The 16,891-nt window shown below is 36.6% G+C and overlaps 1 protein-coding gene across 2 annotated transcripts in view; it reads right to left on the reverse strand.

Moving 5' to 3' along the window:
• Positions 1-5,978: 5,978 nt before the first annotated feature.
• The window catches only part of LOC114665599 (apoptosis-stimulating of p53 protein 2-like), a 68,090-nt gene continuing 57,177 nt past the window's right edge, over positions 5,979-16,891 (reverse strand). For both annotated transcript variants that reach the window (XM_028820193.2, XM_051919309.1), the window contains exons 11-17: positions 12,464-12,917; positions 11,540-12,291; positions 10,337-10,474; positions 8,853-8,986; positions 8,324-8,490; positions 7,692-7,891; positions 5,979-7,342 (exon numbers count right to left, since the gene is read on the reverse strand). In XM_028820193.2, the coding sequence (XP_028676026.1) occupies positions 7,301-7,342; positions 7,692-7,891; positions 8,324-8,490; positions 8,853-8,986; positions 10,337-10,474; positions 11,540-12,291; positions 12,464-12,917 (1,887 nt within the window). In that variant the 3' untranslated portion in view covers positions 5,979-7,300. The remainder of the gene's footprint in view (positions 7,343-7,691; positions 7,892-8,323; positions 8,491-8,852; positions 8,987-10,336; positions 10,475-11,539; positions 12,292-12,463; positions 12,918-16,891) is intronic.

Genomic DNA, 16,891 nt, shown 5'->3' on the forward strand with positions numbered 1-16,891 from the left:
TTCCGTTTTGCTTCCTCCGGGTAAGTTGACACAATTGAAAACTGTTCTGTAATTTTCATAGCTGCATTTAGATATGTCTTCACAGAAGGCATTCTTTTACTGTGGAATCTCAAGCAGAGTCACAGCACCAGGCTAAAATCTAATTTAATTCTTCATCACCACTAATGTCTCCTGTATAGTCCTAAGTATATTAAAGTCATATTCATTTAGCTCTCTGGTTCGTAACGTTAAAACCACTGTTATTTTTATTTTTCTTACATATATCTGCAATAAGATGCTGCTGATGTTCTATCAGACGGTTGTGGCGAGAGCTCTCTTCTACGTGGTGGTGTGCTGGGGAGGCAGCATAAAGAAGAGGGACGTTAACATTATTCAAAGTCATTGTCTGTTTTTATACCGGTATTGTTATCACTCTTTAATTTAATATTGTTCTTTATCAGTATGCTGCTGCTGGAGTATGTGAATTTCCCCTTGTGATTAATAAAGTATCTATCTATCTATCTATCTATCTATCTATCTATCTATCTATCTATCTATGTATAAACTGTATAGAAAATATTGTCATGTGAAGAAGTATATGCCCCAAAAAAATTGTTGACTTTTTCAACATATTTCAACAGTCAAATAGTAGATCCTCATGTAAAGAGTTTGTTAATGAACGATACAAGTGAGCTGGCATTACTGAAAGTATGGAGGGAAGACCCTTACCTGGTTGGGAGGCCACAATAATGGAAGGTCCAAGGGAGATAACTGTTCCAAATTTTGTACTTCACTGATACACTAGATAGCAGTACCTCGTACTGCTGCTCCCTTATATCTTCCTGCAGAGCATCATGGGAATCATAGTCCTGTGGGACAGTCCTGCTGGGGTCCATGGGGTCTTCCAGGGAGCAGCTGCAGGGATGGACTGTCCCTACTTTGGGAACCTTCTGCTTGACCTGGATGTGCCTCCCTTGTATATTGTCCTGACACCTGTAGCATTCACAGATCTGGCTTAAAAGGACTCCACCACCTCAACTCAGGGAATCAGAGGACACTTGTTTGGAGAAAGAGGAGTGGAATGGGTGAAAACATTGAGGCAGAATTTATTCACTTTGTGGTAGGGTGCGGTGTGTCACAGTTCTTGAAGTTCCTGTGAAGGAATCCTGGAGAACTGAAATCACTTTATCTGAACCCATGACTGTGTCCACAAGTGGCTATAAATAATGATGATACACTTGAATAAATGACATAAAATTGACATGGTTTATTCATTCTCATAATCTAAATTAACAAAAATGCAGATTTTTCACATGGAAAAAGTAAGTACACCACTACATTTATCACCACTTCAGATTCATAAGATTAGAATTAGGTGTTCCAGGTTACTGCGGTGGGTTGGCACCCTGCCCGGGATTGGTTCCTGCCTTGTGCCCTGTGTTGGCTGGGATTGGCTCCAGCAGACCCCCGTGACCCTGTGTTCGGATTCAGCGGGTTGGATAATGGATGGATGGATGGATGTTCCAGGTTAGGTGCCAATGATTAGAACCATCCATCCATCCATCCATTTTCCAACCCGCTGAATCCGAACACAGGGTCACGGGGGTCTGCTGGAGCCAATCCCAGCCACCACAGGGCACAAGGCAGGAACCAATCCTGGGCAGGGTGCCAACCCACTGCAGGACACACACAAACACACCCACACACCAAGCACACACTAGGGCCAATTTAGAATCACCAATCCACCTCACCTGCATGTCTTTGGACTGTGGGAGGAAACCGGAGCACCCGGAGGAAACCCACACAAACACGGGGAGAACATGCAAACTCCACGCAGGGGGGAAGCGAACCCGGGTCACCTAACTGCGAGGCAGCAGTGCTACCACTGCGCCACCGTGCCGCCCTGATTAGAACCTCCTTAGTAATTATTGATATGTGTGGTGCCATCATGCCAAGATCAAGAGAAGTCTCTGACATTCTCGGAAAGAAGTTTGTGAATGTCTAAGAGTCTGACAAGAGATTTAAAGAGATTCTCAAATTATTTTAAATTAATTATTCCACTGGTGTAGTGTAGATTTCAAACAACTGCTGATTTGTCCAGGGTTGACCAGCCAGCAAATTCAGCCCATGAACTGACCAAAAACCTCAGAATTTCACCGTGGGATCTGCAGGTAACTCTTGCAAAAGCTGGTGTCAATCTGCATGCATCTAGAATCAGAAAGAGATAGCACAAATTTATCCTGCATGCGGGGTATGCCAGAAAAAAGCCTTTGCTGTCCAAAAAAAAACATTAAAGCCAGACCACAGTTTGCCATTGAACATACTGTACAAGCAAAGACAAAGCCTTCTGGAACAATGTGCTCTGGACATATGAATCAAAGATGGAGTTGGTTGGCAACAGTAACAGTACTAGACATGTTTTGTGCAAACCAAAGACAGTGTACTTTTTAAGCTCATTTTAATGGATTATTTATAGGACTGTTTTAACCTCCACATAAATAAATAATCCATAAAAAGGTGTCTAAGTAAGCACTGCACATTTGAACACGGTTTGTTTTGACTTGTTTTAATAAAAGCACTGAACACTTGCTTTGTGCGAGTGTCCTCATTTGCTGGTTCATCACATGGAAATGTTATCGGCGGTGGCGGCTTCGAGAGGCTCTCGGTGGCATCTGGTAACGTGGAGCCAACCTGCACCGTTCAGAGTCCATGAGGACAGAGGCACTGGTAGTTGGTATGAGAAGTATGAATGGAAAGTAAGGGGGAGGGAAGAGTGTGTGGACAGTGGTATGTGGTCTTGCAGAGTAATGTGGAATTGGGGGGTGCCAATGGTAGTTAAATCACAGATTGCGAAATACAAGAGAATACTTACATGTACCTGTCCTTTGCAAACCAAGTAAAATATTAAACAAAAGAAAATTAGGGAAAAAGTGGTGTGGACATCTAATAAATGCAACACCACGAACAAAATTTCATAGCCACACTGCCAATACAATGTTATTATTTAGCAGCCCTTATTATTGACATGAATGTTGCCATTAAGTGATATCTAAGAGAGGAGCACAATACAACATGAAAGCATCAAGCCTCGACAGAGACAGACAGACATCTTTCCTGATGGACGAGGAATCAATAGAAGTATTCATTCAAAAAACAAAGTCGTTATGGCAATGTGACTGGCCAATCTACAGAAGTACAGCATGCCACAGCTAGGGTGGTTAATGCAGAAAAGCTTTAGCATGACCAACTAGCCTTGCTGTTCTCTGGTACCTGTCATAGTGGTTATCCAAATACCAATTAATGAACACTTATGGTGAAGAAACCCATTAATGGTAAAATAATTCATGCAATATTAGCAGGAGCATCTTCAGATTTGACTGAGAAGTAACAGACCAATAAGGAATGATAGGAGTGTGCCCTGTACAAAGGGCCATGTATAGAAGAATTGAGCCTTGAAGAGGTTCTAACAAACTATTCAGAGACATACAAAAGGTAGACAGGACATCTGACAATGATCTTGAAGGAATAGTCTTGGGAGATGGAGGATGAACCCTCCTTAGCAGCCAAGCCACACATACCTGTTGAGACCGGGCTTATGTACTTATTCTCTTATGCAGTTATGCATTCAAGCCACCTTTTTTTTTCTATTATGGCATGATCCAGTTTGCCTTTAGGACAGTACTGAACATTGCAATATAAAATATTCAGTTTTATTATTCTATCTCATTGAATGACTTTTTCCCAAAACAAAATATCGACATGGTTCTTGGGAAAACTGTTTTGTTTTAGCTATTTTTAGTCTCAGAGCTTTAGGAACACCAGTACACTGCTACCCAAGAAAAGACAATTTATTTGATTTAATGCACAGAATAACAGGTTTCAGCTTTGCTAACACAATTACAAGGTTTCTCTAACCACAGTTAGCTTTTAAATATTATTAATTATGGACAAACTGAGAATGGTACACCTGGACAACTGAAGAGATGGCTACTAAAAATACAGCTTTGCAGTTATATATGAATAATAAATTATAAATCTGTAATTTCAACCAGTAACAGAATTTACCACACTACTAGTAACTATATTTATTAAAAGAGCTTCTGTAAAAAACAAATTTCCCCTGTTCTAGCTATCTAGTAATGTCTTGGCTATATTATTGAATCAATTAAATGATTGATAAAAACAGATCAATTTCTATCAAAAACATGAAAATAACTCGCTAATTCCAGACTTCTGAAAGCTAGCATATGTGTCCCATGTGCCTCATGCAATCTTGTGCAATTGTCTGAGGTTCCAGGGCTACTGCGCGTTTTCCATTTATGTTCCTACATATTGTAGGTACAGTGATTGTTGTTTTTATCACATATCTGACATTAAGTTATGCCCATCTTATTAGGGGACTCAGAGTTTATGTACCTCACTCTTATGTACACAGTTCAAGCAATAAAATGAAATTGTGGGAATGACTAATGAATTGTTACAGCAAATATAGTGTTGTAAGCACTGTAATAAATGGTATTTATTAGCTTTCAATTAACTAGTCAATCAATGTCCATCCTTACCTGTTGTTATAATTTTGTGAAATGAAGAGGAAAAAAAAACAAAACAAAACAAAGAATAAGGGTGTAATTAAAAGTGGCCAAAATCAGCTTCCTGTGCTAAATCTCAACAATAAAGCTGATCTTGACAATCTGGGAGAATCTCCGAGTATATCCACAGTTACAGGATCCACTCAAATAGCACTAATGAGGGCAGACATAGAAACAGGCATTGGAGCACCTGGGAATTGTCTAGTACAGGGATTCTCAACGTCGATCCTGGGGAACCCCTGTGGCTGCAGGTTTTTGTTCCAATCCTGGGCTAATTAAGTGAACTATTATGCCCAGATTTTGTGTTTTGGGTGCAATATAAAAATTAGAAACCTAGTTTTGGTAAAAAAATAAATAAATAAATGAATCCATTATTTTCTAATAAGTGGGTCTAACGCTAAAGTAGTTGCAGTCTTTCATGATTCAGTGTTGTTTCCCTGGGTGTCTGCTCTGCTAATGTTTGTCATTATTAAGATGCAGTGAAGGGAGCAAACTGCACAGAGAAAGTGGAAAATATAATGAAAGCAACAAAAGTGAGTTAAGCATTTAATCTATAGCAAAAGCAGAAATATTCTTAAATGTCTTATAAATGTAAAAATCATGCTGTGGTGCTTTCTTAATGTAGAATAAGACAAGAGAAAAAAAAAAAACAGCTAATTAATTCAGATCAGTGTTAGCAGTTGTCACTGATTATGAATCTGGTAGGCTAGACCAAATCAGATTTTTGCCACCACAAACCTCAATAGGAAAAAGCTTTATTGGAAATTTGATGAGACGATCATGTATTTTACCTACTGCTTGTTTAATTGTATATTTTGTTTGCTTTGCATAACACAAGTGATTGTTTGCTGTGGATTTAGTGGCTGTGGGTTTAGTGTAATACTTTATAATCTGAAAATAATTATACAGCAAGATAGTTTAGATTAAAGTTTTCAAACTCAGTCCTGCAGTTGATAATCTGAAAATATTTATATTGCAAGCTAGTTTAGATCAGAGATTTCAAGCTCAGTCATGCAGTTGAGGGTTTCATACCAACCAAGTTCTTCTTTTAATTGGATTCTTCCATTAATTAAGCAACGTCATTCTTTTTATCTTGCCATTTTATTATTTTCTTTTTTAACATTCAAGTTTTTTAAGCACCGAGTGGATGGCAATGAAGACGCTACTGTTTTTTTTTAGCATTATGTCATTTAAAAGAATACAGAGTTAAGCAGTTAAGATTATTGGCAAAAAATACAAAATAAGTAAAGGAAAAAGGTCAGATTGAGTTTGGTTAAAATAAATCACTGATTGTGAACAAGAACATGTAGCTACTGCTCATGGAGATAAATGAATTTTAAAGTCCAATTTAGATGACCAGTTAACTGTAAATATGACAAATTAATAAAATCAATCCAAATCAAACTCAGATAAATTATTCACAAATATTTTAATATTTTGAGGCTATACCTATAAGAATGTTTCTATTATTCAACATCATCAATAAAAAGAAAACAATAAATATATTTATGAACACATTAAGCGATGAAATCTATTTTCTTCACTTTAATGCACTGTCACATCTCTACCAAACATAACCTACAATAATCGACAGATTACAGCTGCTCCAGTTGAGTTAATGCAATGTTTTTAATCTACACAAACACAATGAAATAATTTAATGTCAGAAAATTTCAAAAAGTGGCTTCAAAATCAAAGGAACAGAAGGCAAAGTTTTCATGTGCATGGTGTACCAAATAATAATTCACTGCCCTACATGACACCTAAAACTTGTTTGTATACACTTTTAGTTTACTCATAATATTGTTAATTCAGGGGCAAGTTTCTCACACATTTACTCTTACTGGAATATTACATGTACTATGCATTAATTAAGCAATTGGATTTACACTTTTCACATTAGACCCTTTAAAACTGGATGAAGAAAGGTCAGATGAAATGAAGCGTGCTAGATCTTGTGTTTAATGTTACTTCACAAAAAACAAAAACATGTTAAGCAGTTTCTAGCCAATTAATGGGGCATTAGGTGTAAAATGCTTTGTATTTTAAAAATAAAGTTTCAGTAACAATTACTCCAGAAATACAAAAAACATACACATCTACAAATTTCCAAAAACATTTTAAGCACCTATTTGATATACAGTACGTATACAGTCAAAAAGGATTTAATTTACAAAAAACTGTACTCAAGGGAAAATATATAAGCCTTCTTAATATTTATATTAAAAAAACTCACTCTGTGAAAAACTTGCCTATACAAATGTTAATTAATTGAAGCTAGATTATACAAACATTGTAATACTCAAAAAATACTACATTTTCCAGAAAAATGTCCAATATTACTCTTAGAAGAATATAATGCTTGAGTATTTGATGATGATGCACATGGTGTGTTAGGTGAAGAAATCGCTTATACTCTGAAGGGTTCCCAATAAATAATAAATGCATTAATTTTGTGTGAAGATTAAAGATTTATTCTTGGAGTAATTTCTTTGCATTTTCACTGTATAATGAATCATTTTTTGTTATACAATTAGTATTTTTCACTATGCTGTATGTGAAAAAACATAGGTCATTCCTTCATTTATTAGTGGTGTCTTCATTTGTGCAAGCTTCTGCAATTCTTCGACTTGCAATTCATTCACCTCTTTTTGAAAAAAAGTCTGTTAATTTAGTGTGAAATTTCTTTTATGTCTGTTAGCAATGTCCACTACTTTAGGCCTTCATCCCACCTATGCCAGAGTTCTTTGTCTTGGTTTGATTCTAGGATATAGCTGGAGTGGTAAAAGGAAAAAAAAAAAAAAGAAGAACAAAAACAGTTGAGTTACAAAAGCAAAATATGATGGATACTGCTGAAATACATACACAACCCTACTTTATCATTAACATCCTGCAATGAAATGAAAATTGGTTTATAATGCACACAGATAAAGCAACCCCCCCCAGAGCTGTGTCTCACTGGAATAAAAATCAAATCATCAAATTCAGTGTGCCTGCAAATTTAAATATACTCAAATCATGCATGCATAAAATGAACAGTCAAAATGGAAATACTGATTTTTCTAATAACTAAATACTCTAAATGGTTAAAAGCTAATATCTCAAATAAGTGCCCATGCATACCCCAAGCAAGTTGCGGGGAATGTATCCCTCCTGATCTCCAAGGCGTGCCCACCACCAGTCTGTCTCATCTTCATCCTCTCGTCGCACTACTGTCATACAGTCACCCTCTTTAAACTGAAACTCATCGTCATTCTGGCAGTCATAGTCCCACAGGGCATAAACTACTCCTCTGTTCATAATGCCCATCTTTTCTTGAACACCTATATGGAGAAAAATGCATTTTATAACCTTTTGCCATAAAAATACAAATTTCAATACACAAAAACATCAAACGAAGGCTAAAATTAATAAGCAGCACTTGAGGATGCAAAGTAGGTCTGTACTACAAATAACAAATTCAACAAAACAAAGAATACAAATTTTAAAAATATTTAAAATATAATTTTTTTTTTTTTAACTATACCCCTATATGGTATAGAATAAACTGACAAACAATAAATAACCTTACAATAATCTAAACTATTTTATTATTTCTTGTGCCTGTCTGTCAAAATGTTACACTTGCCACGGGTACACTGTGAAATAAACTGAAAAAGTAGTATGTGTAACTATTATGTACTATTACGTTACTAACATCACAGCACACGTACCGATTTAGGATTAATGATTAAGCTGGCAAATATCAAACCTACCATAGAGAAACTGGGAACACTGACTGTATCCTTCTTCCAGTTCTTCACACTTATCAGCAGCTGTTTGCATGTCACTATATGTTGTTGCAAATACAGCTGCTCCGGACTCAACAAGGAATTTGCAGACTTGTACATTATTGCAAGAGGCTGCACAATGAAGTGGGGTCCTGGCATGGAAAAGATGAAAGTATTGCAATTTTACCTTAAAAATATCGTTTTGCTATTAAGGAAGGTCAGGGTTATATAAAAAAAAAAAAAAAAAAAACTGCATTTTGTTAAAATATTTTTCTGTTATTTCTTGGACTTAATACATATGTTAGAAGTACAGTTAATTTTATGTAATTAAAATTATTCAGTTGCTTATAAAAACCTGAATGCTACAGAAGCATCAGTTTTTCTTTACTAAATAAGATCTATATAGCCACTTCTATAAAAACAAGATTTTACAAGAATTTCAATATTTTTTTACAAGCAGAAATGTGTATTTTATTATATTATACAATGGCAAATGTAAAGCACACTTTCTTACCATCCATCACTATCTGCTGCATTGACATTCACACCGAACTGGACAAGGAAATTGACAATCTCTGTATGACCTGCACAAACAGCATTATGAAGAGCTGTGATGCCTTCATCGTTTGGCTGGCTAGGATCCTCTACCTGGAGTAGCATGAGGGAAGAGAGTATCATTTGCCGTGAACACAATACAAGTAAAAACCTATTATATCAAAACTTAGTAACTGGACAACACCTAATGGACCAGTTGGTTCACAATAATTCTAACCTGTAATAATCTATTCATGCTCATGTTCTCCCAAAATGGGAGTACAATTAATGTTTTTGTGGAATTTCCTCCAAATGTGTGCAATCTGTACAGAATGTAAAACCCCACAAATGGCCTCCCAATTGTTGTGTGGATAGATGTCAACAGTCCTGTTCACAGCTAAAGTTCTTTTCGCAGCTTTGAGCCTCATGTACTGCAAGTACATATTCCCTTGGTTTGATTCTTAATGAACCTTCTATTGTATCTTGGCCTGCCTGCCTACCTACCTACCAACCAATTCTTCTTCCATGTTCTCAACCAATGACATGACATTCCCATGCTACAAACATTACACTCATGTTTACAGACCTTTGGTTTCTATTTCTTAGAAAACATAAGCAGTCACAAGTTGTTTAACACTCAGCTCTACCCTGCATTCACAAAATTTTTATCTTATTGCATATGTCTTCAACTATACAGATTAATGTTTGTTTTGTGGTGTAGTTAAGTTTTTACATGCAGAATTTCTGACGATAAAAAAAAAGTCAATTAAATTAATATTATTTGGTTGATTTAATTCTATTACCACTGCAACATTGCTACAATAAGAATGCTGCAAGGTGAAAATATAGTTAAAAACAAATATTAAATGACAAACACCACTCCATATTTTTCATGAAAAAACTGTTGGTTGCTTTTATGGAGCACTCCAGAAATGTTCCGAGCGTCAGCTGAATGATAACATACATACAAGACCGCAAGTCTGCTTTATATATAAGATTATGGCTAATTTTTGAAGAGGTGTTCATTGGAAGGTGCTTTGTGGAATAAAAACTCTTAATTGTCTTGTGGTTACTAAGTGTCAACTGCATGATAATGTACATACAAGACCGCAAGATTTTTACAGTCTGCTTTATATACAAGATTGACATTAATCTTTCAAGTGGCACAGCTTTATATAATTTGTGTATAACACTGCAGTAATCGAGGAAAAAAAAGAAGTTACTGAAATAGCAAATATTTTTTCACCAAACAAGAATTTAAAATACCCAAAATCATAACTGTTAAGGTATATAACTGAGCATGTACATACAGTACATGTCCAACTATAGAGTTGCGTTATGAAGAGAAGATAAGTTGATGGCTATAATTTTATTTTCTATCGCACAACAGCTGTTTATTTAGTATATGTCTTATACAAAATACTTCTGGCAATAGCTCAAACACGTACATTTTTTCAAAATTACCTCATATATTATTCTTTGCACAAGGTCAAATTCCCCTTCAAGTGATGAATCAAGCAGGAGAGCAAGTGGGTTAAATTTCACCCTCATACTGTGAGCTATCCTCTCTGAATTGGCTTTTCTTAGATTTGTTCTTTTACCCTAAACACATCAGAAAGGAGACAAACTTGTTATTTGTAAAAGGAAAATGCAATGAACACCAGAGATATTTTTGATTCAGTTATTTACATGTAAACCAGTATTTACCTCTATGATACAGCTTGTAAAATCACTTACAATTACTTACTTTGGCATTGTTTGTTTCTACTAACAATTATATTAAACAAAAAACTAAGGAAGACACCATTCATTTACTTTCAGTCTTTTTTTTTTTTTGCTCTTGAGGGTCATGGCAACGACAGAAGCTGCCAGGACAGATGAATGATATAATTTTTCCACCATGTCTCCTAGGGCTGTTACCCTTTTGCAGGAGGTCCCTGGACGCATTCTGACTTTATGCTCAAAACACCTCAAAGGGCTTCTCTTGATCCTGAGAAGCAATAGCATTCCATAACAAAGACCTCCCATATTGCCAAGCTTCAAACTTTGTGATGAAGGGTGTGCAAGAACCTAATTTCTGCTGTCTGTACTCACAATCTCATTCTTTCAGTCACTGTCCACAACCTATGACCATACTTGAGGACGGGAGAGTAGGATAACCAGTAAATTGACAGCTTCATATGTTAACTTAGATTTTGGTTCATTACCACAGTGTAGAAAAGCATGACCCCCAAGGTAACTGAACTCCTCCACATGAGTAACTGCACACCCCTTAAGAATTAATAAAGCAAATACGATAACTTTTCAGAGCAATACAGTGCTGTATCCAGAGTAAATAATTCACTAAAAAAGACAATGCTTTTCAATAATAAGAACAAGTTGAAAAATCTTAAGTATATAATAGATGCATCAAAGACTCTTGCTTACATCTACGATCTTGGTAGAATTAAAATCTAATCCTACCTAGACATTTAAAAATACAGAAAGTTTTAGTGATGCAGCTTCCAAAATTAAAAACCTAAGAAATAACTGAAATAAACACATCAACTTTGTAAACTGTGTAAATCAACAGAAAAAAAACACAATATACTTTAACATTTTATATTACTACTTTTTTAAGCAATCAGTTGTCTTATACTTTTTCCTCAAGTATTTTTCACTACATACCGGTGGAAGTGTCAGTTGGCCAGTGATCTCTGGGGGGCGCATGCTGAAGGAGTCATCTCCTAGACTCTCTGTATCCCCTGTTAGAGGATAAGGAGGGGGTGGGTATGGAGGGTATTCCTCTGTAAGAATTTCATAAGGCTGAGGGGCACTTAGGCTGTTTTCATCTTCTTGGGTGAAAGGCAATGGATTAAATGCTCCTTGCATAATTTCAGGCACTGGAGCAGGCCGTGAAGGAGGTGGGGGCACAAAGTCTTCATCCTCTTCTGGTATATTTTCTTTTTCATGACTCATCCCTTCACTTAGTGAAACATCTACTGCAGCAGCTTCATTTTGTTTAACATCTACCGATGAAGGTTCACCAACTGTCTCTGTGACTTCTTCACTTTGTTTTGTTGTGCTAGCTTCCTCTGCTGCTACTGTATTTGGCTGGAAGAATGGAGGCTTTTTGTAAAGCACCCTTGGGTAGTTGGGGCCATTAGGTCCCTCAGGTTCTGTAATGGAACTTCGTTTCTTTAAAGGCCTTGGAATATTAAACAATCTCCTCCTCACTTCCAAGTCATTTTGGTTAAGAAATGGAAAAAGTTTGGTAGGGCTGAGAGGTCTAGGACTACGCTCTGCTTCAGATACTGAATTGTTCCCACCACGCTCAAAGTCGAAGTCGACACCATCCCTCTGGTCCTGGTTCACATCTTGACTTTGTAAAAGATGCAAAGATGAGGTGCTGGTACCAGGGATCATGGGTTTACCATATGCTAGATGAAAATAAATTAACATAATTAACTTGTATAAAAAAAAAAACTGTATTCATCATCAACTAAAAAGATAAAAAGCTGCATTGAATTTAGTTCACCTAATCTCACAAACATACAAATAAACAAGGAATCAGACCTATCAACTGGACTGGAAAACAAATACAGTACTCACTGATTGCTCGAGGTGGAGGATTCTTTATAGCTGGCTGGATTTTGCTACTTGGTGTTACTTGATGTTGTGTATACATGTTGTAAATGGAACTGGCAGTTCCAGTCTGAGGTTTGCGGTATGATATCGGCGTATCCTTTGCTGGCAACTGGGGTGTAAAAGGTCGGACAGCAGCAGCTGGGGGAGCTTCATGTTTATAAGGCAGAGGAAGAGTGTGACTCTGAAGTGCAGAAGGCTGTAATATTGGAGGGGAGTTTCTTTGCTCATTTGGCACAGAGGACGCAGGTGGCTGCTGCACAGGTTTGCTCTTACCAGGAAATGTTCCAGTGATTAAGGCAGGAGTTTGCTGGCCACCTGGCTTGTCTACCATAATTGGTTTGCCAGACGAAATGTAAAGAGGACCTTTTGGTTTGATTGGGACAGGAGGAGGAATTTTCACAGGTAATTTTGGAGCATTCTACAAGATAAAAAAAAAGTATATATTATATATATAGTGAGAAAAGTAATGTGCCAGACCATGCAGTACACATACAAGTTAAAATCCACTTAATGAATGAAATGTATCAATTATTATTCATAACTGAGTTAAACACGTAACATCTGACTTTTCATGCACATTAAATCTTTTATAATATGATAATGAAAATGTTAAACCACAAAAATGACTGATATTGAATATGTATAATTATGTTAATTAAGTAGTATTTAAATATTAGCTGACCAAATGTGACATCTTTTTGCATTAACAAATCAGGTCAATGTGGTTCTACAGATGCTACAATGAAAGCTTTTCTTGTAAAACGAGTCCATAAGAAACTGCATAAACAAATTAAACTCATTATTTTCTACATTCACAGAACTAAAACAAGTGTACAATATATCAGAATTCTCTATAAGTCTTATTTCATCATGATGAATAGATCACAACAAGAAATTAGTTTTATTTTTGATTTAATATAGATCTGTTCACAAAAAATGTTAAGGTTTTCCAATTTTAGGTGTTTCACTACCAATGTATAATGTTATAAGAATTCAAGATGCATATTTATTTTAAAGTATCAGTAAGATAACTGAAAAGAAAAAAAGAACAAAACAATCTTGAATAGTAAAAAGCCTAACTTAAAAGTAAAATGTCCTCATTAGTTCATATGCATTATTCAATTTTTTATACGTTTAAATTAGCCACTAGCTGTGCTACCCCCTTCTAAGATGGGTTTTTAAAGCTAAGTAATCAATGTTGACCTCAGCATTAACGTTTGCAGTGCACCATCTATTGGAATGTATTTTATAATGCATGTAGTAATAAAATGCATTGCATTTGTCATTTCATCAGATGGCACATCACAAACCTTATCACTGCTTTTATGAATCCCATACCAAATGGCATATAACAGAGACATAGCAACCGACACAACCAATTAATAACAAGGCAGATCTGATCAGCCAATAATGGGTTTCAATAACCTAATTGGCATCAGCAGAAGTGACACCATTCAGACAGCAGCATTTTAAGTAATGGACTCCATCAAAACACACAGGATTCGGTGCAAACACAAAAGGCATGATCACCAAAGTGGATGTAAGTGCAGTTAAGAAAATGCCTGATTTCATACATTAGGTAAGCCTTATTTGTCCTTGGGGAATAAATATATACATCATGTACATATTGTATACAATTGCCAGTTTCAAAAGATTGTTTTCTAAGCTTAACTAGAATGTTTCACTGTAGCCAGAAAACATTCACTGCTCTGTCTTTAATTTACACAACAGTAATTCTGCTCTTCCAGTTCAAAAACAGTTACACCACAGATAATGAAAATAAATGCTTAGACTATATTTGACTTTACCTTTGCATGTGTTCTTTGCATAAAAAAAAAGATCACATCTGGACATAGTTAAGTGACTGCAGTCTGTGATGGTGCATCACAATGAGGTTTTGTAATAGATCTGAATGGAATGCATAAACATGTGCATCAGGCCGCATTGTTTTGTCAAAATTTCAAAAAGAAAAAAAAATAAGGTTGCAAGTATAACAACTTATCTTAAAGTGCTATTCTGTTTGCATGATGGATTTACAATATGTTATTGTAGATGTATGCTATCATTAACAACTTCTGAAAGACAGTTTTTCAAAGTATAAGCTACTCAGTGGCTGCACAAATTATAGTCTGCTATTCTGAACACATGCAGCAGACCGCTTCACTCAGGGGCTTATATATGGATATGTTGAACAAAATAAGTGTTTATACTTTGGGAAACATTAGACAGCATTTCTCTATCAATAAAAAAAATAAATACCCTATTCATAATAAAACTGTCAAAGGCTGTCAGTCAAATTATACAAAAATCAGTAACGGAGTACTGCACGATAACGTGCAGTGAACACACTTGACTTAAGCATTCATAGTTCTCATGCTCTCTCTCTGTTTGTTTAGCATTCGTTTGCTCAGAGGTTCATGAGCTTGGTGCTTCCTGAGCAGCTCTTCTTTTCTCCACCCTAGCAGCCCGCTTCTTCACTTCTTTCGTCTGCATCTTTTCGCATTAAAACTGATTAAGTCAGTGTTTATGTTGCAATCATTTTCCTTTTTTTTTTACTTAAGCTGGCACTTAAGTCTTAAATTTGCCTCAAGAATGATTTAAGATATGAAGAGGTAGTTGAAGTGACTGCAAAGGTGTTAGGGATGAGAATGGAGCCCGTACATATGCTCCACAAGGCCGCCCTGCTGGCCATTGCCAAGAGTTGATTCTACAATAAAATAAAATAAAAATAAAAACAGGAATAACCTTGGAGGTCAATCATCACCCGAAAGCGGATAGAAGACGTACGTAGTATATGTGTACCAAACTTCAGATCAATAGGTCAAATGGTTTGCGAGCTACAGGTGATTTAAAATCCTGGACAGACAAGCGAACAGCCATGGTAGCGTATTATATATATATGGTTTAAATATTCACATTAATAATAAATAAATATTCAAATAAATTCAAGGGTTGGTTAAAAGTTCTAAGTGCAACCACATGTACAGTGGGGCAAAAAAGTATTTAGTCAGCCACCAATTGTGCAAGTTCTCCCACTTAAAAAGATGAGAGGCGCCTGTAATTTTCATCATAGGTATACCTCAACTATGAGAGACAAAATGAGAAAAAAAATCCAGAAAATCACATTGTCTGTTTTTTGAAAAATGTATTTGCAAATTATGGTGGAAAATAAGTATTTGGTCACCTACAAACAAGCAAGATTTCTGTCTCTCACAGACCTGTAACTTCTTCTGTAAGAGGCTCCTCTGTCCTCCACTCGTTACCTGTATTAATGGCACCTGTTTGAACTCATTATCAATATAAAAGACACCTGTCCACAACCTCAAACAGTCACACTCCAAACTCCACTATGGCCAAGACCAAAGAGCTGTCAAAGGACACCAGAAACAAAATGGTAGACCTGCAACAGGCTGGGAAGACTGAATCTGCAATAGGTAAGCAGCTTGGTGTGAAGAAATCAACTGTGGGAGCAATTATTAGAAAATGGAAAACATACAAGACCACTGATAATCTCCCTTGATCTGGGGCTCCACGCAAGATCTCACCCCGTGGGTTCAAAATGATCACAAGAATGGTGAGCAAAAATCCCAGAACCACACAGGGGACCGTGTGAATGACCTGCAGAGAGCTGGGACCAAAGTAACAAAGGCTACCATCAGTAACACACTACGCAGCCAGGGACTCAAATCCTGCAGTGCCAGACGTGTCCACCTGCTTAAGCCAGTACATGTGCAGGCCCGTCTGAAGTTTGCTAGAGAGCATTTGGATGATCCAGAAGAGGAATGAAACCAAAATAGAACTTTTTGGTAAAAACTCTACTCGTCGTGTTTGGAGGAGAAAGAATGCTGAGTTGCATCCAAAGAACACCATACCTACTGTAAAGCATGGGGGTGGAAACATCATGCTTTGGGGCTGTTTTTCTGCAAAGAGAGCAGGACGACTGATCCGTGTAAAGGAAAGAATGAATGGGGCCATGTATCGTCAGATTTTGAGTGAAAACCTCCTTCTATCAGCAAGGGCATTGAAGATGAACATGGCTGGGTCCTTCAGCATGACAATGATCCCAAACACACCGCCCAGGTAATGAAGGAGTGGCTTCGTAAGAAGCATTTCAAGGTCCTGGAGTGGCCTAGCCAGTCTCCAGATCTCAACCCCATAGAAAATCTTTGGAGGGAGTTGAAAGTCCGTGTTGCCCAGCGACAGCCCCAAAACATCACTGCTCTAGAGGAGATCTGCATGGAGGAATGGGCCAAAATACCAGCAACAGTGTATGAAAACCTTGTGAAGACTTACAGAAAACGTTTGACCTCTGTCATTGCCAACAAAGGGTATATAACAAAGTATTGAGATGAACTTTTGTTATTGACCAAATACTTTTTTTCCACCATAATT

Source organism: Erpetoichthys calabaricus, chromosome 15, assembly GCF_900747795.2.
Source record: "Erpetoichthys calabaricus chromosome 15, fErpCal1.3, whole genome shotgun sequence".
NCBI lineage: Eukaryota > Metazoa > Chordata > Cladistia > Polypteriformes > Polypteridae > Erpetoichthys > Erpetoichthys calabaricus.